Source organism: Dermacentor silvarum, chromosome 1 (assembly GCF_013339745.2).
Source record: "Dermacentor silvarum isolate Dsil-2018 chromosome 1, BIME_Dsil_1.4, whole genome shotgun sequence".
NCBI classification, from domain to species: Eukaryota; Metazoa; Arthropoda; class Arachnida; order Ixodida; family Ixodidae; genus Dermacentor; species Dermacentor silvarum.
Window position 1 is genome coordinate 100476903 of NC_051154.1, and position 25255 is coordinate 100502157.

The 25255-nt window shown below is 45.5% G+C and overlaps 1 protein-coding gene and 1 pseudogene across 2 annotated transcripts in view; one reads left to right on the plus strand and one right to left on the minus strand.

The window, feature by feature from the left end:
• Positions 1 to 1860: 1860 nt before the first annotated feature.
• LOC119451965 (uncharacterized) overlaps positions 1861 to 25255 on the minus strand; it is a 33785-nt gene continuing 10390 nt past the window's right edge. Inside the window, exons 2-6 of one of the 2 annotated variants that reach the window (XM_049671671.1) lie at positions 13606 to 13716; positions 12088 to 12219; positions 9273 to 9449; positions 7526 to 7630; positions 1861 to 2083 (exon numbers count right to left, since the gene is read on the minus strand). In XM_049671671.1, the coding sequence (XP_049527628.1) occupies positions 2021 to 2083; positions 7526 to 7630; positions 9273 to 9449; positions 12088 to 12219; positions 13606 to 13680 (552 nt within the window). In that variant the 5' untranslated portion in view covers positions 13681 to 13716 and the 3' untranslated portion in view covers positions 1861 to 2020. The remainder of the gene's footprint in view (positions 2084 to 7525; positions 7631 to 9272; positions 9450 to 12087; positions 12220 to 13605; positions 13717 to 25255) is intronic. The other variant, XM_049671677.1, reaches the window with a different exon arrangement.
• LOC119450138 (uncharacterized) lies at positions 19813 to 24920 on the plus strand (annotated as a pseudogene).

Consider the following 25255-nt stretch of genomic DNA (forward strand, 5'->3'; position numbering starts at 1 on the left):
CAGGGTCGCCGAAAAAATCTGAATTTCTTCGTAATTAACAAGTATAAACTGGAATTGACGAGACCACTGAAAAGTTCGCAATGCCAAGTTTGGTCTGCAGTTCTCAATTTCAAGTTGCGTGGACAGGCAGAGGAATAAAATCGGCTTTATCGTGCAACCCTTGGTACGTATACTTTTGCTCACGGGTGTACGTACGTTAACGTCTTTCTAGCAGCTATGAAATTAAAGGAGGACCAGAGAAAACGAATCAAATAGTGAAAATATATATTGCGGAAAGCCATGAACGTGAGAACACTTAAAGACAAAAGTGAAAGCTTTTTTTTTTATTTTAAAGTATGTGTACGGCACAGAAGGAATCTATAGCATCCACCTAAAGTATTTATAAGCAAGCAAGAACACCTTAAACAGTTCAAGGGCACTTGCCGGAGTTATAGGTTCACAACAGGCATAAATACACATACGAGTTATAAATCATGTTCATTACGGCACACGTGTGCATGCGTAGTTTGCCTGTGCTGTGGTATTTCACGTCCTATACAGTTTTGCTAACTCCTGGAATTAAAGGCCGTGAAAGTGGGCAGTAGTATATACAGAAGTTAACGAGAAATGTCACCTCTTGCGTGTGGTGGATACATACGACCATGAAACATATTCCATCGCCACGATGACAAGGCTACTATGGCATTTGGCTCCACATTTCCATGGAGCAGAATACAAAATTTTTAACAAGCCCATATTAGAGTTTCCAAAAATTGCAATAGTTGAGATGCTGAAAATTGCCGTAGAATTCAGCACACGAAACCTGTGGAGGCCCAGACACTAAATTACAATGGTGACAGCAAATTCCTAATCACAATGACGTCCGAATGATTTCAGTTCAAGCAGTGAGGAGTCTTGCGAGTCATTCGGAACGCAAAATATATTGAGAGGGGTACCAGAACGCTGCTGATTGTGAATTAATGGGAAGAGTGTTCCGCCTTCTAAAACCTGCTTCGCATGCTGCTGACTGGAGGGGAAAAAAATGATTAATAATAATTGGTGCAGTCGCACGCGTAACGTCGGCAGATCGAAGCGCGTTGAATGTTTTTGCAACTGGCGTATAGCCAACTGCAAAAGTTTTCAGAGCGCGGCCGCATAAAAAAAAAAAGCAAGAAAAACGCACAGCGCACAGGTAAGTATACGCACTAAACTGACTTCTGCGGAGAATTCACCATCAGCAATTATATTTTTTTTTATTAGGGGTCCCGTTGTCTATGGCCAGGGTTCCGTGCATTTTTCGTGTCCGCCAACAGATCTGCGTTTGAAAAGACTCAGCTCTCGAATTTGATGCTAAATCGCTTCATTCTGCGCAAAAGCTTATACGTTTTATCACTTAGATGTGCATTTTCAAGGTCAGTAGACTCTCAGGTAGACTTATTAATAAGGGTTTCTCAAATATTTTCCGCTGTGCGACCCACGTCGGTCATGTGTAGGCTCGCACCGCCCTCTCTCTGTCGTCGTTCCAAGCGCTTGCGTGCCTAGTTTCCTTCCGCTATCCCGGCGTGGTGGTCTCGTCACGCGTGTCTAGTTCCTTCCGGCTCCACGCGAATGTATGCCGCCGATCAAGACTGCCGATCAAAATAAGAGTGTGTGTGCGTGTCTTTCTTCGGGATGACCGCCGTCACCGCTCAAAAGAAATAAAATTTGCTCATACCTTTGATCTAAGTTCTGTGTCACCTACATGTCGCGTGCTAAACTGCTTCGCTGGTAATCCACCTTCACCGCAGTGGAATGGCGCGTGATTTTTTTTTCTTTTTCTTTTTACGTTTCCTTGCACGGCCGTTATAAAACAGCAGGAAGCAGAAAGTCGAAGAGGTAGAAAATGATGGAAAATGTACATTTCATTCATTTCGTCGTAGTGTTTTCACGAAAGAAATAGCGTTTCGAGTGCTCTGCGTTAAAGAGTTCACAGGCTAAGTACCTCACTTTGCTTTTGAAAAGTAAGTGGTGAGCTAATTAATGTATGTTTATGATATCGTGTTCATTTGATGAAGTTGACAAGACTGTGGAAGCAATGGATCACTCCGACGCCGGTCAGAACAACCTGAAAGACAACAAAAAAGAAAGACAGAAAAGGCCGAAATTTTGCTTGTACAGCATGCAATGAAAGCTTTATCAAGTAAAGAGACCTGGGGCCTAACTCGCAAAGCTCTTTGGTTCGTAAGAAATGTTTTGCCATTGGCCACCTTCGCTAATTATATATGTATGCTCGACATACGAGGTTTCTTTTTTTATGTATATAATTCAGAATTTTTAAAAATCGCCAGTGGCAGGTAGCGTAATTGTACGTAGCCCTTGAGCTGAATTACTGCAAGCGGCAGACATTACTCACACGAGAAATCGAAATGCATAATTGAATAATTAACTAAAAATCACCAATTAACTCCTTCATTGATTACTTTAAGGCACATATTGCAATTTACGAATAGCAGGTGTGTTTGTAAGGCATATCCATGTGGAATGAATTCCCAGACTGACGCCAGTTTGGAGAAATGCGAGGCACAGAAATGAATGTTATGCATATTTTTGTGACTGATTTAAAAACACCACAAGGGCGTTCAGCGTCATGCGACATGGACTGTCAAACGTGTTATGGCTTCAGGCGGATCAATTGCCGGCCTCGGTCTGCCAGGCTATATAACTCACCTGTACCAACATCACCAACGTCATACAACATGTTCCTCATCACAGAATGAAATATTTCTGATAACTTTTGCTCACTTCTTTTTAGACAGGCAACGATAATCTTGGAAAGAAGTTAAAGAACTCGTGCACAACGCTTCCATGCGACGTACAGTCAACCACAAAAGTTTGCGGACCACGCGAGCGCGTGCCAGACTGCCTATCCGCGCCACCTAGCGGTACGCCACCTAGCGGCGACAGGGGCGCTCTCCCGGATATGAGCCCTCTTGGTACTCGCCTGCCTGTTAATTTTTTATTCCCGTGCATGACATTGTTAGTTCGTTGTGTTGACGCAGAGCGCTGTCTGCGATAAGACCGCCACATATCTGGCTTGATAGCAGTATCGGAGCAATCACTGCAACCTTTGTCGACTGGTGTGCCAGTGGGTAGATAAGTTTCACGAAGCGCTGCGACGATTTTTTTACGCGACGTTTACTGGCGCACTTTGGTTGGCAGCATCTTGGTCCAATGAGTGTTGCTGCTTCTGCGTCTTGAGAGAAAGGATAGGGAGGTGTTTCACTGTCATCAAAAATAAAGAAAAAGCGGATGCATAGAAAATTTTCTTTCACACATAGGCGCATCTTCGCATCAGTCGCTGAAAACGTAGTAGACTTGCTTCAGGCCACGTGGTGATTGCCTATTTGGAAAGATGCCGCTGCGTGTTCCACTTGACGAAAGAAGGCACATTGTGCGTTTATTTATAGAGGGAATACCTCAGCGCGAAATCTGCCGCCGAACCAACAGGAGCCGGACTGCCGTGAATAGGATTATTCAAGCTTTCCGCGACGATGACAGATTCACAGATATGGAGCGCAGTGGGCGTCCAAGGGCCACGACTGAGGAAGAGGACCGCCTGATTACGGCCGCCATCGTGGCTGATCCTTTTCAAAGTGCAGAGGATATCCGAGAAGCGCTCTCGCTCACGGTATCGTCTGAGACTGTAAGAAGAAGGCTGAGTGAGCTTGGCCTGCAGTCTTTCGTAGCAGCACAGAAGCCCTGCCTCTCAGACAGCCAGCTACAAGAACGACTCATGTTCGCTACAGCAATGAAAGATTGGACAACAGAGAAATGGGGCGATGTCATCTTTAGCGACGAGTCAACTTGTTCCACGCGCTGGGACCAACGGAAGCGGGTTTGGCGTCCACTAAACTGCAGGTGTGTTTACAGTGTATTGGCAGTTAATTCACTAAGCTAATTCTGCATCACAACATGTTTCACGTAAAATGAGCTTTTGGACATTACGAGATTTTTCTGTAGTGGTATTATGTTGAAAACATTAACGATTGTTTCATAGTACTACTTACTCTGAAGCTAATTAAAAGCTGCCAGTGGGTCTTTCAGTACTATCTAATGATGTTTGCACGTTTTCTATTGCAACTCTATAACAGCATTATAAAGTTCATACGCAAGAGGAATCACAACATTTTTAGACGCGCCGCTGGAACCCAATTGTATGCTATTTCTTGCAGATATCTGCCTAATTACACACAGAGTGTTCTATCCAGTGGACGGTGTTCCGGGAGCGTGTGGGGAGCAATCAGCAAAGATGGCCTTGGTCCCCTTGTGCGTCTGGAAGGGCCCTTCACTGCGTCACGGTACTGCGACGTCATCACTAGACACCTCGTTCCGTATGCGCTGGACGGTCCCTTCAGCGACGGCTGCTATTTTTTTCAACACGAACGCAGCCCGATCCATAAAGCACGTATCGTCCAGTCATTGCTAGAAGAACATGCTGTTTGCCAGCTTGAGTGGCCTCCATGTGGCGCCGACTTGAATCCCATAGAAAATGTCTGGGGCATGTTGAAGAAACGGCTGTCCACACGAGCCAACCGCGGCCGCACGGCCGATACGCTGTGGCAAGCGATCGCACAAGAATGGGAAAGCCTGCGCGGTCGACCGGAGATTACTGAATCTTTGTACGAGTCGATGCCCACACGCATCAATAAGGTGCTAGAAAACGGCGGACATTTCACTTCCTACTAGATCATTGAGAGACCTATGTTTCATGACACTTCTGTAAATGTCTTGTGAATAAATTCATCCTCTTCAGACACGAATTATGATGCACTGTCTGCAAATGCGTCAAATGCGCATGGCATCATTTCAAGACGCTCACTATTACATTCCAAGAAAGAAGACGAAGCAATGTGCTGTTTTGTGCGAGTTTCAGTAAAAAAAATTAATTAGCGTATAACTCATTATATAATTATTCTGAAATCCGTCAGCTTCAATGCTTGCATAAAAAGAATCAACTATTAGGCCCGAAACGCATGCACACTTGCTTTTTCGGTTGTATTCGTGTCGACCGGAGAAAAAAAATACTCTTGACGTTGGTCTTGGAACGCGGCACGTCGAACGATTGTCTAACATGGTAGTGTCTCCAGCAAAGTGATCATCTGCAGCAATACGCAGGACAATGAAGTTAACTGACCGCTAGTTGTCCCATCAGGAAGCGGACACGAATGTGCACACTGAGTTTTAGGTCATTTGAAGAAACACGTGGCGTGGGACGCGCCTCCGAAGTTCGAGTCCCCAAACGAGGACGCCGTGTCGCAAAGGGTTATAAGAAGAGTCATCGCACCCGATTATTTCTTATTTTTCTAAATGTAACCACTATAGCAGCGCGGTGGTTCGGGCTTTGCGCAGCAAAACCTGGGCGCAGGCGATCAAATCCCGGCCGCTACTGTCACTTAGCGATGGGGGAGGAACGGAAAAATTCTGCCTACTGACTAAGCATCTGTGTCCCATGGCTGCCTCACCGCTCACTCACGCACTCACGGAAAAAAAAAAAAAAAAAAAAAAAACAGCGTGGCTACGCGAAAATAGAACTGATAACAGCCGAAGAATACGCTGTCTGATTACTTGTACTGATATTCTGCTCTCAAAATATAAGCAAGTAGCCCTGGCTAACAAAGAGCGCGTCACGTTGAAAGAGATAGGTAGAAAATATTTGCGCACAGTGCGAAAATAGACAGGCCATAGATTTAAGGAGGGATGCGTCTTCAACGTAGCGCTGCTGTCGATCGCTGGTGACGTAGCGGAAGTGTCGCGAAGAGGCTCTTGGCCACGCGCTCGCGTGGTCCGCAAACTTTTGTGGTTGACTGTACCTGCTGCATTTTCCTGGCCTTAATAAACATCATCATCAGTCACCTGGCCACTCATTTCCAGAAGTGCGGGTGCTCCACTATCTTCGAAAAATGCAAAATAGTCAAAAATTAGTGCGGAGAGCGGGCGCGCACATTTTTGAAGCCCAGTTTACCATCTTTACACGCGGCAACGCATTCGTCAGTTCTCCGTCCTTCTCCCCTATCGACCAAAGAAGTAGAGCATCTGTCGTGCTGATCGTTTTTTCTCTTTGATGTGTATTCTTTCCGCGTGGCTTTATGTACCGCTCCTGGAAATAAAGCATTTGGTTGCTAGTCAGCACTCTGTCCCGTGGTTCTCTTGCTGTGTCCTGTGTTGCGCATGTATAAAGCTGTTGTTTACGAACTACATAGACGTGAGACCGAACAATATTTGTTCGATAATATCTATATCGTTAAATATTATACACATGCTGCAAAATTTGAACTCGGAAACACGAATATAAACTTAGTTTCCTAAAGAAAAAAAAAAGAGAAAGAAAAAGCTTGCAGTAGCCGGCTGCCATTTGCCACAGACTGCGTGTGTAAAATGGTTGTCTCGCCTTCGTGCACTTTGAATAATAATAATAATAATAATAATAATAATAATAATAATAATAATAATAATAATAATAATAATAATAATAATAATAATAATAATAAATCGCAGCGGCTGGCTTTCGTAGGCAAAAAAAAAAAAAGAACAGCACAAGTGTTATCCGAGACATTTGGCCCCGCATTCACGAAAAGTATTCTTACACTTGAATTGTTCGCAGATGTCAGCCACTCGGTGTTAGGCATATAATTAGCGAAGGTAGACGACCAATGACAAAGATGTTCTTGCGAAAGAAAAACTTTTGGGATTTCAAGAGAGTATTGACAACTCAATTCGCACGTTATAGAGCAGTTCGTAAGGACAAGTGTCAGCCCAATCGTTGACCCCACTCGCCTGGCGCTTTCCATTTTCAAACCATGTTGGCGTTTTGTTGGGAAGAAGGTGTGCCGGTTCTCGACAGGTCGCATAAGCGAAGAAGCTGTGGACCAAGGGAGACCACCTATAACGTCAATTCTTTTGCTTTTCGCAGTTGGTCAGTGGTCCGAGCGACGCTCCGCCTATATACGTTATCGCCGTGATCGGCTGGCCACAAGCGGCTGGTGATAGTAAGAATAGGGCCCGTATTCACGAAGAAGTTCTAACCTAGAATTGTTCGTAAGAAGAGGTGCCACATACGCGGTCATGATGTTGGACATATCATTAGTGTAGGCGGATCGGCCAATTAATGGCATACATCACTTACGAACGAGAAGCTTTGCGAGTTTGGATCTAGAATCGAGCGAAAGGAATCCGTGCATTAAATCGGCTATCATGGCCTTTCCGACTGTTGGAAACTGGTAAACTTGCGGGTTGTGTTTCTTTGTACGGCAATAGTCGTGCATCGGGTCGCACGTGGAATCATCCGGCTTGGCGTCTACGACAAAGTATGATTTTCCCTTTCACTTTTCGCCAGTGGCCCGAGAGGCGCTCTTCACGTTATCATCCGGATCGGCCGGCCATGAACGGTGAATGATAAGAAAGGAATCAAGCGAAAGAAATCCTTACATCATAGCGGCCCTGAGTGACGTAGACTGTGCGCGTTTTCTGCTCGACGCGGTAACAAAAGCTCAGCTGCTCGCTCGCTTACCCCAGTAGGGATCCTCAGAGCGAGACCGTCGTGCTTGTGCACGTTGTGGAATATGGCGCCTCCGATCACGTACATCAAGCCGGCCATGCAGTGATACAGCGAGTACTGTGAAACAAGGCAATATCCTCGTAATGCATGCTGGTGAAGCGAGGTGGTTCATTCTTGTGAAGGAAAGGCGCGTTCCTCTGAGCATGCATCCTGTCCTGTTTCCTACAGGTATTGGATCGGAGGTCCCACCCTGAACCCTACTTGAAAGCAGTGTCACGATGTTAATTTTTATTAAATGCGCTCCCACTGACATAAGCATATATATTTAAATTATGTGAATAGAAGAACAGCTGTAAAACTATATCGGAAAGTTGAAAACGCACGGTACAAAGCACAAATACCGCAACTCGAGTCAATGTGGTGGTAGCTATGGCCACGTGCCCGGCCGCAGCCATTACAGATGATAAAACCATCATCACTATGACTGAAACATAAAATCAGATTTCCAATTTGCTTGCTTGTATGCTGGTGCTCTTTGTACTGCTCCACGACTTGCAGATAGGGGTGCGCGAATACTCAAAACCTTTGAATATCGAATCGAATATTGTGATATTCGATTCTCGTCTCTTTTGGCGCTATTTGATTCTTATTCGATTCGGTACCAAAAACTACTATTAAAATAAATTATAGGGTTTTACGTGCCAAAACTATCATCTGATTATGAGGCACGACGTAGTGGGGGACTCCCGAATAATTTGGACCACCTGGGATTCTGTAAGGTGCACCTAAGTCTAAGTACACGGGTGTTTTCGCATTTCGCCCCCATCTAAATGCGGCCGCCGTGGCCGGGATTCAATCCCGCGACCTCGTGCTCAGCAGCCCAACACCATGGCCACAGAAACTATTATTCCGCACACTCCTACGGATTACGTATCGTGTTTACCCGTATAGCTAAAGGAAGTCGCTCCTGCATGCTTCAGTCTAGAGCACTCATTTATACTCAACCACTCATAGACCCCAAAGAAAATATTATATTCTGGTGTTTTAAGTTCCAAAAACAAGATATGATTATGAGGCACACCGAAGTTGAGAACTCGGGATTAGTTTTGACCACCTGGGGTTCTTTAACGTGCACCCAATGTACGGTACACGGACGTTCCCGTCCGTGTACCGTACCTGCGCCCTCAGGCTTAGCAGGGCAACCACAAAGTCACTATGCCACAACGGCGGATATGCATAAACACTATGTAACGCGCCTTATGCCAATAATCCCGCAAATAACACGTATCATTTCGATGTGATACCATACAAGAACATATCACGTGAGATTACTGGATATATAAGGAGATTAAGTGGAATATTCTATTTACTTATTTTTGGATATGGTAGGGGCGCACCTCAAATATAGCGGGATAAATATAACGCTTCCGAAGAAACAGACAAGATCAAGCTAATTACGCAAGCAAAGCACATACACAAACGAACAAAACTCAACAGACCCAAAAGGGGCTTTCGAAGGCGAGCTGGGTATACCTCCAATTTCGATCTGGAAAAAGTGACAGCTTCGGCGTAATTCCTGCGCGTCAAGCCGAGCGAGCGATTTTAAAATGTAATGGTTGCCTTGCAAGCTTTGAAACTTGATAAAGAAGTCAATCTTTTAAAAAGCTGTGTTGTCTTCGGGAGCCCGCGGGCCGGCTATCTCAAAACCCTGGTCTGGCATGCGTTGCGATGATGGCATGCGACAACAGGCAGCACTCACAAAAAGCGTTTCCGGAAGGTGCAGCTGCGTGCAGGGTGACGCCACACCAGAGATGATGATGAGTACGTTGTTGAGGCCGTAGGTGAAGGCGAACAGGAACGCCACGCGCGCGTACCACTGATACGTGATGCTCTGCGCCATCAGCAGGTACAGCACCATGACGGCGACCGCGCCCAACTGCGAACCATTAGCAGCGTACACGCTCGGTACTTGGCGAATGGTGCAGAGATCCATGTAACACAACGCATGAAGAAGGAACCCGACACCTCGTTTGCGTCATGGCTACGCGCTGACTACTATAGTGTGAAATTCACCGTCGCCGAAACACTCAGATTGTGTGGCTGCGAACCGATATTGTTCACGGCTGTATCCGCGTGTACGACACCATCAGGTCATTACGCAGGATGTCACGTATAACTTACATGACACACGCAAAACGTTCTGGACGAAGGAGTAACTTTCACACTTCCGTCTGTACCGTAGGAAACTGGAGAAATGGCTCTTAATGTAGCTGTGTGAGCATGGCGTCCCTGACAGGAAAAAAAAAAAAAAAAAAAAAAAAAAAAAAAAAAAAACCGCAATTTCTGGGTGTTTAGCAGAAAAAGCAGTTGTGATTAAGCGGCGACCACGTGAAAATGATTGTTGTACCCTTTTCTTTATTTTCGTGTCTGATTTATGGCATACGTACGTTTTGTGCACTTGCGGAAATAAAAGTAGTTGAAAGCCAGTGCCCGTGTGTGTCGCCTACTCATCTGAGCCAGTATTTTGTAGCGATGCGTTATGCCTTATTCTATACTAGTCTTGCCATCCACCGTTCACGGCCGGCTGATCCCGTTGATAACGTGCGCGGACCGTCGCTCTAACCACTGAGCAAGCGCGATAAGCGCGAAAAAGCATTAGCACCGGAAAGGCATGGCTACAAAATACCGGCCCAGGTCTTTCGTCTGTTCGCGCTGTTAAAGTTCACTATGGTCCAAAACCAAGTAGCCCACCAGCAGGCTATAACACAGTTGGTATACAGCATTAGACGGCAACAACTTCATTGCGCGACCTTCTTTTTTTCTTCGTTGGGTGTCGCTTCAAGCAAAACGAATTTGTTAAAGCTGTGAGCTTGCTAAAGCTCAGTCCGTCATGTCGTGCTTCAAGTATTTCATGCTGGAAAGTTACAGGACACGACGTTAAAGAAATTAGGGGTCAGGTTACGAGCTCATATCTGCCAATCGTGGTTTTAGACATATTATTAGCGAAGGCGGCCGGCCAATCGCAAACAAACCTTAGGAACTGAAACTGGTGTGAATTCATTAAACTTCCTGTCCGAATTAAGTTTGTCCTCGGCCAGCAGCCTTCGCTAATTTGTCAGCGGCCATGATTGGCCAGTGCCTATTCTTATAAACTGTTCCAGCGTACGCCTTGTTTCATGAATATTATGTCCAACATCACGATTGATTGGCGTTTTCTCTTACGAACAGTTTTAGCATAAGAACATTTTTTGAACACGGGCCCTTATTCTGTAACGAATCTCACAGAAATACGCAAGTAACAGAAGAGGGTTGTGCGAGCCATTGATAACTTGACATTTAGCGAGTCGACGGAACACCCTTCTCTAATCGTAATTTGCAGGTGATCAAAGTTTACATGATCAACTATATAGCGATCTATATTAGGTAAATGGGGTTGGATTCACAAAGCTTTTCTTTCGTAAGTGAGTCAATCATTCCATGGCCGCTCTCGCTAATAATACGTCCAGCATCAGGATTCGCTGGAATTTGCTCTTACGAACAGTTCTAGCGTAAGGGCTTTTTTTGTGAATACAGGCCTAGTGCCCGTATTCACACACAAAAAAAAAAAAGTACTTACGCCAACACTGTTCGTAAACGTAAACACCAGCTAATCGTGCAAACGGATATATTATTAGCGAAGGCCGCTGGACAATAGCGAACACCTACGAACGCAAATATTTGTCGATTCGGCCCTTGATAATGAAAGACAAGCACATATTTGACTTTAAGCACTTGAGGGCGCCTTCCAACTCCAGGGGCCAAATTTACAAGGCTTTTAGTTCGTTGCGATTGTGTAGCCGCCTATGCTAATATGTCCAGCAGAATGATTGGATTGCGTCCGCTCTGACTGACAGTTCTAGCGTAAGAACTAATGGGGATACCTCATCGCCCGGCGATAGCTAAACGCAGGACGTTTCATGGGCTAATATCAATCAATGAATTTTATTAACATGCCCAGGAACAACAACAACAACAACAACAACAACAACAACAACAACAACAACAACAACAACAACAACAACAACAACAACAACAACAACAACAACAACAACAACAACAACAACATAATAATAATAATAATAATAATAATAATAATAATAATAATAATAATAATAATAATAATAATAATAATAATAATAAATACTTGTTTGCACACACTGCGGAAACTAATGAATGAGAGATCGCGTTTAGAAAGCTTTTTTTCTTCGTATACGAACTACTTGTTACTGGCACCAGCCTTGGAATTTCGGACCGAATTCAGAAAGTTTTTATTTCACAACTGTTTGTCATTGTCTTGCTGTCCTTGCTAATATTACGTTGGTGAACACGATCGGCTGGTTCCGTGTCTTACGAACACCCATGTGCACCTAGCGTGTGAACTCCTTTGTGGTTACAGAAGCGTTTCCATCATGATTGAACGTCGCTTGTTCTTACGAACCATATTTGTGAACGAATGACTTTGTTCACCGGCACTCAGCACCGCAATCGGGGCAGTTGTAATTTACTCTGTTAGACTTCAGATAAATAGCACTTACAGTCTCCAAGCATGTAAGCGTGCCTTGAGCTGTAGTGATGTAGCGCACATTCACTTCAATGTGCTGCGGCACATCGTTGACGTCGGCCACGCCGCCTTCCTGGGGCCCTGCATCTGTCCCCAGGGTGTCCGCCTGAACCAGCGAAAGAGAAGCAGGTGGCTGCTCTTACAGACAATCAAACAAACCAAGCCACGGAGTAAAAAAAAAAAAAAAAAAAAAAAAAAAAAAAAAAAAAAAAAAGTATCTGGTTCACAGAACACGCAGCCCGAGAAATGCACATGCCATTACTATCCGCCATTTCAGGCGTGACATGTCTTAGTTACCAGTATAATGAGTAAAAAAAGAATAATAGAAGAGCAGACACAGGTGTCCGGTCGGAAATTAACTGTCCCACCACACAGATACGCACTGACGAGCTTCTCGGTTTGGTAGTGGTGGAATTATTATCGGTTATCGGTTAGCATTCAGTTATCTGCCCGACTAAGGAACTTCACTAGCAGATGACTGGGCTTCAAGGCTGTACAAAGAATAACGACGCTTCGTCCGTCACTGGCAACAGAACTAAGAGAACGCATTGTGTTACGTTTTCTTTCTTTGTTCTCCCTCTGTGTGTATGACGTCAAAGTGTGCCGTGAATAGTCAATCACCACACCTATTCGACGTGATAAAACTGCTTTGGCAATTCTACTGGACCCCCCCCGAACGAGCACACATCGCTTTTCTCAGCACTAACAATGGATAAACGCAGTACACGATGAACATGAGAGAAGAACTTTATTGATTTCCGGCAGATTGCTGGGCTGGGTTCCCACCTAGGAGCCAGCGGAGAGACCGTGTCTCCCGTCAGCTTCCTCGGCCTGCTGGATCGCCCAGAGTTGCTGGTCCAGGCCTGAACTGAGCAGCGCAGTCCGCCAACGCGCCCGAAGGCCCTCATTGGAGGCCGCGACCCCAGTATTGCTGATTAATGCTGGACATGCCCATAGGATGTGATCTAGTTTGGCTCTGGTGTTACAATACTTGCATAGTCTGGTTGTATACGATGAACATCACTCAATACGACTTCTTAACAATATTTTTTTTTTTTGTCGAAGCATGCATAGAAAACATTTCAGGCCTGGCCCATCGCCATCGTGCTGTCTTTTTTCTTCATGCTGTGCGTTGCTGCTTGCGCTTTTCTGTAGCCGGTAACAGCCGGTAACAGAGCCCCAGTCTCCATTTACATCGGAGGTCGTCCTACGTGGTGCAATTAAAACCCACAGAAACTGCGCGCATATCACGAAAAGCAATCACTGCACTGTTCTGGTACCTGAAACGGCGTGTGACAGCATATAAACGGCCTGCATATACGGCAAATAAAAGGGCATTTTACGACTTAAAATCAAAGGTTTAAGCCAGAAGCACACCCAGGTCCAACAGCATTAGTGGGCGCTGTATCGAGTGCTGTCCTTCTGGCCTTAACCCGGCGCCGCAACTCGACACCATGCCCCTCTGTTCCGCGTTTGCGGCGAAGTATCTCACCGCCTTCGGGGGTGCGGGATCCAGAGGTGGGGCCATCACGGCGGCAGTCGGGGACGTGGCTGGTGCCGTGGCCATGGTGGTGAACACCGCTGACGAACGACCTGATGTGGGCTATGGCAAAGTGAAGCACAAGTGCATCCAAACGGGATGTTGTAGATGTAGATGTAGATGTAGAGCCTTGGAGTTACTGGCACATACCCACTCTGGGGGATTGGACAAGATGTTATTTCAAACGGGATGTTGATGGCACGTTCAAAACAAACGAAGAAAAGGAGGTGGAGAAATATGCCGTTCGAGCAGCTCATGCAGATTCAGCGCTTGAAGGAATCAACATGAACATCAGCAGCTCGGGTTCGAGTCGCGTTGGGAAGGCGCTGGGCTTACGAATAAGAGCAAACGTGAGCGACAGAGAGGCATTACGTCAATGTTGAAGACCTAGATGGCTAGCCGGAATGAGCGGGTCACCGCGAGTGGTGTGTGACTACTCGACGTCAAAAAAAAAAAAAAAAAAAAAAGATTAATAATGACGAAAATAATAAAGAAGAAGAAAGAAAGAGAAACTGACTACCGGCTATAGGTGTCCTCAGCTCTTGTCGTTGGGTGCACTTCACTTGGATGTCAGCCACCGGGGACCATTCTCGCTGCTTTTCACCAAGTATTCATGCATCCGAAAGTTTGCTTTGCTAGAGGCGTCAAATGTTGTGCATGCCTGCGTTTTTTTTTTCTTCCTTTTATACTTTGAGGTCTCGATATATTCCTAATGTACGATCCAATTTTTATGTTCTTTAACATCACGCTCATTGGCCTTGGAGCTGAGCTCCCTGACAATGTTAACATCAGCGCATACGCGGACGATATATGCATATTGGCATCTGGAGTAACGCGTTCGCAAATACGTGCAAGACTACAACGGGCCACAATTTTTTGTTTGTTCGTTGGTAGTTTTGTTCTTGTTCGTGAGGCTCTTATTACCTCTCTGTGGTTAGACCTTCACGAACACTCACCGTGTGCTTGAGGCCGCAATAGCAGCAGCTTTCGTCAGTGCACGCCATACCATTTGTTCTATGCTTGACAACTTGCTCACTTCATGACGAATCTTTGCATGTCGACGCCTTCTTATCAGAATATTTACTCTGCATGCTTTTCTTTTTACTGCGAAAACAGTTTATGGAGTAAGAAATAATTTTACGGCCGTCCTGTGCGCACGTCCACATGAACTGCCGATGCATCGTGACCACAGAAACACACCAACCCAATCTTTCAGTTGGGTAACATACAAATGTAGGCCAAAAAGTACCGGCGAAGAGCGACTTGATTATGGTTTGGCTTAAAGGACTGGTAAGAGAAGTTGAAGATTGGACAAGATTGCGGAAAATTACACAAAATTCTAAGCTCACTGGAAAACTGCACTTGATACGGGAGAAATTGGAACTAGGCTCTGAAATTGGAAGAGTGAGGACATACGAGGGGGCGAGACCCGAAACTAACGACAATTGTTTTTATTCGCAAATTGCTTCGAACATTAAAAAACAATAATCACATTTAAAATTATCTCCCTGGGATACAATGGACTTGTGTCACCACTTTATCCATCATTTAAAACGGTTCTGAAACTCTCGCCAACTCATGGCCCGCAGTGCTTCCGTCGTTTTCTGATCTACAAAACGCTTTCCTTTGAGCTCTCGTTTCAGTCTTCGAGATAAGTCGCAAGTGGGCAAGATACGGCGAGTAGAGGCGGCGCTGGCATCGAGGCACCCTAAGTAGAGGGAGTGGGGTAAGACAGCGTTGTCATCCCATTTTTATCAAGAAGTGCTGCACGCTCAGTGCTACGAGGGCGAAATGGTTGTCGTGGTGTGCTAGCCACTCTCCCGAGTCCCACAGATCGTGGCGTTTTCTTCTAACTGCATCATCGAACCGCTTCGGCACTTCAATGTCAAAAATGCTGGTTGACTATGTGACCTTTTTGTCGTACAACGTAAAATAACAAGTCTTTTGAAATAAAATTACAAAAATTCTCACACGATGCGCACACGTGGTTATTTCACGTCCACCATCGTAAACCCACGGACTGCTAGAGGCTATAGACCTAAAGTACCGAATGCAGGGAGCAGACGTAACTTTACTCAAGGATGCTTCTTGGGCAACTGACGGGGACTCTAATGTATTGTTATGGATGAGGCATAGATTTATTTACAGTGAAAAGCGGAGACAAGACATGGGATGGTCGGAAACAACCGATCAGCCCAAAAACTTCGCGCCGCTTCTACTTCCTCTTCTACGCTACTCCTGTGCGGCGTTACAATTTCCTCCGGGGCAGACGACGCACACCGAGCGAGTCAGAGTGCGCGTTGATGGTACGGTTTCAATCGTGCAACGTGCACAACTTGCGTCTTGCCCGAACGGCGGTTATCAGCTGTCAATTTAGCGACGACATAGGTCACTTCACTCAAGCATTTGAGAATGACGAACGGGCCTGAATACTTGGAGAGAAGCTTTTGGGAAAGTCCCCTTTTCCGAACCGGTGTCCACAACCACACGAAATCACCGGTAGCGAATCTGAAGGGCGAATGCTGTGCGTCGTAGCGAGCCTTGGCATGGGCATGCGACGATAGGGTTCTGAGCCGGGCGAGTCGATGTGCTTCTTCGGCACGACACAATATCTGCGCGACAGAAGCATCTTCGTTAACTGAAAACGGAAGTATGGGGTCGAGGAAACTTTGAGGATGGCGAGCGTAGAGGAGAAAGAAAGGTGCGTATCCTGTTACATCATGCTTGGCTGTGTTGAAGGCATACGTGATGAACGGTAATACGGTATCCCAGTTCTTATGATCCGCTGAGACATACATTGAAAGCATGTTGACTAGGGTACGATTGGTGCGCTCGGTTAGGCCATTGGTTTGCGGATGGTAAGGCGTGGAATGGCGATACTGAGTTCCACAAAGGTGCATTAACTCTTCCACGATGTCAGCGGTGAACTGCCGGCCGCGATCACTTATCACCACACGAGGAGCTCCGCGGCGGAGGATAATAGAATGCAGAAGGAACCCCGCAACATTGGCTGCTGTAGCTGAGACGAGTACCATTGTTTCAGTATAACGTGGTAAGTAATCCACACACACGATTATCCAGCGGCACCCGGTGGAATACTTGGGGAAGGGACCGAGTAAATCAATACCCACTTTCTCAAAAGGTGAAGTCGGCGGTCTAAATGGTTGCAGAGTTCCTGCAGGAGCCGTAGTCGGTTGTTTGTGGCGTTGGCAGACATCACAGCTGGCAACGTACTGCTTGGTTGTCTTCCACAATTGAGGCCAATAGAAACGTTGTCGAAGGCGGTGGAGCGTTTGAGCGAATCCAAGGTGCCCGGATGTAAGGTCGTCGTGCATGGCCCGAAGCACCGCAAGGCGCAGGCATTCTGGGACGACGAGGAGCAGTGGAGCACCATTGTGAGAATAATTCTTGTGGTAAAGCAGACCGTCACGAATCACAAATGGCGTAGGCCGTTCGGATCTGCGAGTCGCATCAATAATCAACTTAAGTGAAGGGTCGCGCTGTTGTTCGTTCTGGAAGACGGCGAAGTCAGGAAAGTCGGATGAGATGGCAGTTAGGTAGTCGTCGAAATCGTCATCATCAGTGCTGTTGCTCTGAGCGGGAAGACGAGATAAGCAGTCGGCATCTGTGTGGCACCGACCACTCTTGTATGCAACGGAAAAGTTGTATTCTTGGAGCCGCAAGGCCCACCGAGCCAACCGGCCAGCAGGGTCACGCAGTCCAACGAGCCAGCAGAGAGAATGATGGTCGGTAACAATCTTGAAACGGCGGCCGTATAAATATGGTCTGAATTTGTGGATGGCGAAAACAACAGCAAGACATTCCAGTTCCGTGACTGTATAATTTCTCTCTGCTTTTTCGTCATAGGCAACGACGTGTTGGCGAGCGTCGTGAAACTGGACGAGCACAGCACCAACGCCCACACACTTGCATCAGTATATATATATATATATATATGCATGCAGTTCGGTGACCGCCTCCAGATCGAAATGGCGGAGAAGTGGCCCAGAGATGAGCAAAAACTTCAGCTGCTCGAAGGCAGCCTCGCACTGAGTGGACCATACGTAGGGAGTGTCCTTGCGAAGCAGGTTAGTCAGGAGACGAGCAAGCTGGGCGAAGTCTTTAATAAACCTTCGAAAATAAGAACAAAGGCCCAGGAAACTTCTGAGGTCTTTCACTGTCTTCGGCTGCCTAAAGTTGCGAACAGCAGAAATCTTTTGGGGGTCTGGCCGTATACCGTCTTTGTCGACGAGATATCCCAGCACAAGGGCTTGACGCTCACCAAAATGGCACTTCTTAGAGTTTAAAATGAGGCCAGCCTGTTGGATGCAGTCCAAAACAACGCCGAGCCGCTGGTTGTGCTCGTGGAAAGTGTTGGCCGAAAATAATCACATCATCTAAATAACACATACAGATCTCCCATTTGAGACCGCGGAGGACGGAGTCCATAAATCGCTCAAAGGTGGCTGAGGCATTACATAAACCAAATGGCATGACGTTAAATTCAAATAGTCCGTCAGGCGTAACAAAAGCGGTCTTTTTTCTGTCAGACGGGTGCGTCGGTATCTGCCAATACCCGGACCGAAGGTCAACCGACGAAAAGTGCGAGGCGGAGTGGAGACAGTCAACAGAATCATCAATGCGCGGTAAGGGATACACGTCTTTGTGACGGCATTGAGGCGGCGGTAGTCGACACAAAATCTCCATGAGTTGTCTTTCTTCTTCACTAGTATAACAGGAGCGGCCCAAGGACTACAAGACTCCTGAATAACGCCTTTCTGCCGCATGTCATCGACCTGTTCGGCGATCACTTTTCTTTCCGTGGGAGATACGCGACAGGGTTTCTGACGTATCGGAGTCGCTTGCCCTGTGTTGATGCGGTGGTGCATGCGGGATTCCGGCAACATCCGAGACCGCTCGCGTTGAGCAAAATCAAAGACTGACGTGTAGCAGGCAAGCACTTGTAGGAGTACATCTTGCTCGGAAGACGACAACGACTTGTTAATCATGCGTCGCAAGCCATCCGAATAGTTGGGCAATGGTCGACTGACGTCTGAAGCCGCTGCAACTATTCGTGCGTCAATTGCGGCTTGCTCTTCAAATGTTCCCAATTTAAAGCCGCCGGGCAGTGCGACAGGCTCCGTAGAAGCGTTCAGTCCACAAGAATGCACGCCCGTCGATGGCTTGAACAACAAATCGAGGGACCAACACATTCTTTATAAGTGCGTTGTTGTGGTCTGGCTCGACAAGACCGCTGCATGATCCCACCGGACACGTAAAGAGCACACGGGAACAAACATGGCTGTCCGACCAGGCAGGAACACATCTTGAGACAGCGAAAACGCGTCGGCTTGATCGGTCTGCAAATCATGAAGTATGGCGATTGGCAACGCGCTCCGTAGTAAAATCTCTCCAGTCCCGCAGTCAAGTGTAGCACTGGATGCACTTAGGAAATCTATGCCTAAAATAACATCATGAGTTGCGTGCGCCAAAACAGTGAACTCCGCTCTGAAACTCTGTCCTCCAATCGCAACCAAAACCGAACAAACGCCAACAGGGCGTAACACTTCACCGCCAACTCCACGAAAAGTTTCTTTACGATCCCACGCAAACATAACTTTCTGTCCTAAGCGATCTTTGAAGCGCAGGCTCATAATAGAAAAAGCGGCACCAGTATCGACAAGAACAGCAGTATTTACACCGTCCACACACACACACACACACACACACACACACACACACACACACACACACACACACACACACACACACACACACACACACACACACACACACACACACACACACACACACACACACACACACACACACACACACACACACACACACACACACACACACGCACACACACACACACACACACACACACCTTGTTCTTCAGCATAGCAACAGACTGAGGAATTGGCGAGCCTGACCGTCCTGCATGCGACTGCACCTCCATCGGCAGCAGTATAGTACGCGCACGCGTGCACGACTAGCGGCATGCGTCGGTATAGACGAGGCAACCTAAAGTTTGCCCGCGCGGCAGCAGCGCCGATTGCTCCCCTGGTGGACCGATGGAAGTGTCGAAGGTCGCCGCTGTGTCAGATCGTGCACGTGTTTTCTACGGCGCGAGAGCTAGTGCGCGTTGTTTTCGCGATGGCGAGCGCGACTTCATCAACGAGGAAAAGTGGCACGCAGTACTGCTGCGTTGTTCATTGCCACAACAGCCTCGTAAACACGAAAGGTCGAACACCGCCCGTGAAGTTTTACAGATTTCCGGGGAAGTGGTATGAGAAAGACAGACGACGCGCATGGATAACTGCAGTGCGCCGAGTCAAGTAAGTGACTTAGTTTCGTATTCGCATGCAATATCACGGCCGCCTGATGGAAGCGCAATAGTAATATGCGGCCGTTTCTTTAGTCGTGTCGCGTAGTTGAATTGTACAGTGACATATCCGCCGTGTTAGCTTAGCGGTAAATGCATACGTGTTGCGCCGCTAAGGTCGATGACGTGAGCTCTATTCCCGGCCACGGCGGCCGCATTTCGATGGGGGCGAAATGCAAGAATACAGTTGTTACCATTTACTTAGATTTTTGTGCACGTTAAAGAACCCCCGATAGTGAAAATTATTCCTGAGACCTCCCATTACAGCGTTCCTCATAATGATTTCGTGGTTTTGACACGTAAAACCCCCGAACTTTTATTGATTGTACTGTGCGTTCACTCGCGATCGGCAAGGACGCGTGCTCAAAGATAATTATTTCCCTTTACCAAACGCTGCCACTTAATTTACTAGTTGTGTAGGTAACGAAAGGGGCCACGCGCTACTTGTCTTTTGTGTAGTAGTAATCCCTATTTAATGCAAGCCGCTGACGTCACGTGCGTCCTTAAGCGGCAGATCGGAATGCAGTTGCTCGAGACGTGCGCGTTATGTTTGTTGTTTGGCCATGCTTTCTGGGTTCACAATATCCAAGCATGTTTAAGCTAATTACCACCTTGCACATTCTTCCTGCAAATAATCTTCGTTTCGTATAGTAGCCGGCCGTTGGTGCGAACTTACTTTAGCTGCGGCGGGGGCATTCTCCCGACGAGAAACTAGATTTGCTTTGATGAGGCAGGTTCGCAATGCTTGCGCTCGTGCTGCTGGCCCCAAAGTAATTGCTGGTTACCGTTGTCTAGGTTCATTTCGCGGAACAGTCTGTAGAGCCATTTCTCACGAGCAGTGAAAATATACCTTGCTCACTATTGCAATGAGTTGCAATGACTAACGTCTGCATTAGATAAGGCATGGCATACATTAAATATTTAATACAGCATGATAAAAAGCAATATGCGCATATGTAGTTCTTACATTGTTAATTTTGTGCAGATGTGTGTTTTGGCTGGTGCGCTCTGGGCTTTTGTGTACTCTGGGAAGGAAACTGCTTTAGCCTTATATTAATGCAGTTCTGTCCGTGCCATCCATGATGTTATGTGAGAAGAAGTAGGCAGCACAAGTTACAGGCATTAGCATTTCCTAATCACCGTATAATAAAGGCGTGCACCAGTTTGCAAAAGAACATCTGAATTTGTGATTTGCCTGAACCTAAGGCTGAGAGGGCATAATGAGCTATAAGATAGGCCACGTTGCTGGAGATGAGAAAAGGGTCTTCTCGTTGGTATAGTGTCGTGCTTATTGGTGCCTAATGCATGTGTTCTTTCTGTGCTCACAGTGCTGATGACACTACCTGGGAGCCATCAAAAAGCACGCGAATTTGCAGTACTCATTTCGTTGGCAACTGCAAGAGTGACCTAAGCCAGCATCCATCATACATCCCGACAATCTTCCCACCAGTATACAGAAAGAAAGCACCAGATCAGAGAGGGGCAGATAGGTACGACTGGCAGTGTGCAAGTATCATGACTTGTGGTTGCACTCTTGTACAAAAATATTATGTGCACACAATCACATGAACGTAACTTCAACAAACATATTATTGGGAGCAGTTTAATTCACACAACAAATGGGCACACATACTTTCTCGTTTCTATTCAATGCAGATGGGAGCGGCGTCTAACAGACCAGTGGCAATCACAGCAGTCTTTTCAGAAATCAGCAGCACCACGACATGTGCTTTCGGACTGCAGTGACTCATCCCTTGATCAACAGCAAGACACATGTGAAACAGACCCCAGAACATGTCTTTCTGAACTGACAGAACTGTCAACAAGCAGCCCACTGGACCTGCGGTCAACGAGCAGTATGACAACAGAAGTTCCTGCTGCCAGAGTGGCTTATGTTGTAATTATACGTTTTTATTCATAAACAGGCCAGCATTTTTTTATCTGAGAGAAATAATTATAAGAAAGGTAGCAAGATTGGCTTCAGGCACATTCCTCTATCTAGTAACTCTGTGCTAGTTCTTGTTTTGTCATTACTATTTTGTAAGTGCCTTCAATATATATCCATGCAGCAAGTTGTGGCAATTATTCATGGAAGCCTGCACTGTTCTCTGTCAATTATTTCAGGGATGCCAGACAGAATGTTCTTCTTCAGGCAAGCTGTACCTCCTGCTCTCAGCAACGGATGGGACTGAAGCATCAACGCAAGTGACGCACACTGCACAAAATGACAAGGTTTGTGATTGTACAGAACTTTCCTATCACATTTTTAATTTTTGTGAGAAGAGTACTATGTAAATGAACCTTAACTGAGAGGTAGACTTGTGGAATCTATGCTGAAACAGCATTACTGAACAAAAACACAAAGCCACGTACCGTAAACTAGGGTTTGGATTGCGCAACATTTCAACGGGACAAACAGGAGAAACACAACAAAGTGCTACTTGCAACTATCGATTTATTCCCGTGGCGCGGAATAAATACTGAAAGATACTCAAAGATACTCAAGTCCAAACCCTAGTATGCTGTACCAACATGCCCAGTCCTCAATCTTCACACACAACAGGAACCAACTGTAGTAATTTTGTCGGTGTACTTGTTTCAATTATCCCTTTTTAGCTTATAATTGAGATGAACCAACTAGCCTGCACCAAGATGTTCACTTGCAAGGACTAGAGAAGAAAAGTCTGGGAACATCAGCACATTGTTTTTCCAACAAGAGTCATGCTGAGGCAAAGAGATTGGTGCCCCTCAGCCATCTACTGAAAGCTTTCTTGCACCTAAGCCAAATAATTTTATTTGTTTTCCCCCCCCCAAAAAAAAAACAAATTATGGAGAAGTTTATTGGCTAAAAGCTCTTACGGACAGCATGACTGGGCCAGTGAACCCTTTACTAGGTAGTTGGGACTAGAACAAGGTTTCCCATAAAATATAATACATAAGACGATAAATGTGACATATTTTTCACTATTTCATAATATCAGATATACTAAGAAATGATTAATAAATTACTTATGTCTGTACACCATATGCAATTTTATTTCTTAAGAAAGAACCCATAGACGCCAGAAAAGAAATAGTAAATAGTCATGTAATCATGATGGTGAGAATAAGCAGTGGTTTCGTGAGCTTCCCAGCAGATCATTACTGACCCATGGGTATATTTTTTCAGTGCACTATAGTGACCATTTTCTCTAATTTGTTTAGGTGACTGGCACAGACCATGGCTGGAAAAGAAGATGCAGCTTCGAGGGCTTCAACTCAGTGAAGGACAATGAGGAAGCTCTGCATGACCTATGTGGCGTTACACTTCCCGTGTTTAGTCTCCTGCTGAACTAGCTACTGTTTCTAGCTAAACTTCAGCTTGGTGTGACATTCAGTGCACTTGCTGCAATATTTGGTGTCAGCACCACAACTGCATCAAATGTGTTCAGGAGAACGCTGGATCTCCTTAGTGTTGCCTTGGAAGACTGGGTGTTTATGCCTTCACGAGATGTTATCAAACTCTCTCTACCACTGCAATTTAAAGAACATTATCCTAATTGCACTTTTATAATAGACTGCACTGAAATTCGAACAGAGATGCCCTCTAAAGTTGAACAGCAACATGTAATGTATTCGAATTACAAAGGGGCTTACACACTCAAGTTTTTGGTAGGCATAATTCCTAATGGAATGATAGCGTTTATGTCTAAAATGTATGGTGGGCAGCTCACAGACTCTTTTATCACACAAGACTCTGGGTTTTTGGAGCTTCTCAAACCTGGAGATCTAGTATTAAGTGACAGAGGCTTCCCAAGGATTAGGACAGAAGTGGAGGGAAAGGGAGCAGTGCTGCTGATGCCACCTTTCAATACACATGGAGGGCAAATGTCGCAGGAAGACATGGATATGACATATCAAATTGCATCAGTTCGCATACATGTGGAGAGGGTAATTCGGAGGCTGAAGACATATCGTATTCTACGCAACACAGTGCCCCTGACTTTAGTACCACACATGAAGAAAGTAGCTGCTGTGTGTGCTGTCCTTGTGAACATGGAGCCCCCTATAATCAAGAAGCAAGAGTGCAACTAGTTTTTTGTTCGGCAGACTGCTGTGTTTTATATGCTGTATTTGTTATTCTGTAAATCTGCTTCCAATGCTTCACCATGCAAAACACTTATTTTAAGCCTACCCCTAAATTCAACTTCTTGGATTCAAACTGAATTCAACCAGGAACATTCAGTTTGGTTTTGATATAAGCTCATGCAATAGCATCGTTTAATCTTTTTTAACATTAAGAAACGAGTACTTTTAAATGTTTAGTTGTGCCCCATTATAAATACTAATTGTTACCATTCTCGTGGACAATTCTTCTAATGTAGCGTACCCTTTACTTTTATATTTAGTGTCACTCATGTTAATATAACATCTGACGACAATGTACTGTAGAAATGGGGCTTTAGAGTAGAGATACTTCTAATTATAATTATATTTCTCTGACAGAAGGACCCAACAACCATTTTTGCATTTTTTAGTGTGTGGGCTCTCTCACTGGAGGCTCGGTTAGTGTAACATGCCTTTCACTCTGTTTGAGTCACTTTGTTTTGTCTTGAATAGCTTACATGTTTTCTTTGTGAAATGTATAGGTAACATGGCTGACAATAGCACCACAGAGCAATGACTTCAAAAGAAAAAGACAGGTTTATTGTTTTTCTTGTTACACAACAAACTTAATTTATACCTTCACATAGGCTGCATTTGGGTGTTAATACAAGAGACTGTACGTGTTGAAGCACACTTGACAGCAGTATAGTGGCTGACTTGTGTATAGGTATTCATTCATTTGTGTAACCTTCTCTTGCAATGTATTAAAAGAATGTAGCAACTGCGGGTGTTTTTCTTTGTAGTCATTTTTACATCAGTCTTCACATTACCTCTGCATGTGCCTAGAAGCACTAAGCATCACACCTATTTAAAAGTAGTAGTATTTTTTTTTTGTAGTTCTGAGTAGTGTTGCACTGGTCGCAGGTGTGACTGCAGATGAGCTTTTGTTAATAGTGTTGATAGCACCACTGGTACTACTGTTATTACTGCAGGTGGTAGGATGGTAATGGTACGAAACGATATGTAGCAATGGTCAGGGTCCAGGAGTATTGTATTTTGGCAAGTTGGTTCATGACTTGAGCAGGAAAAACAGCACATTCAAACGAACATGAGGAAGTGAAAACAGTG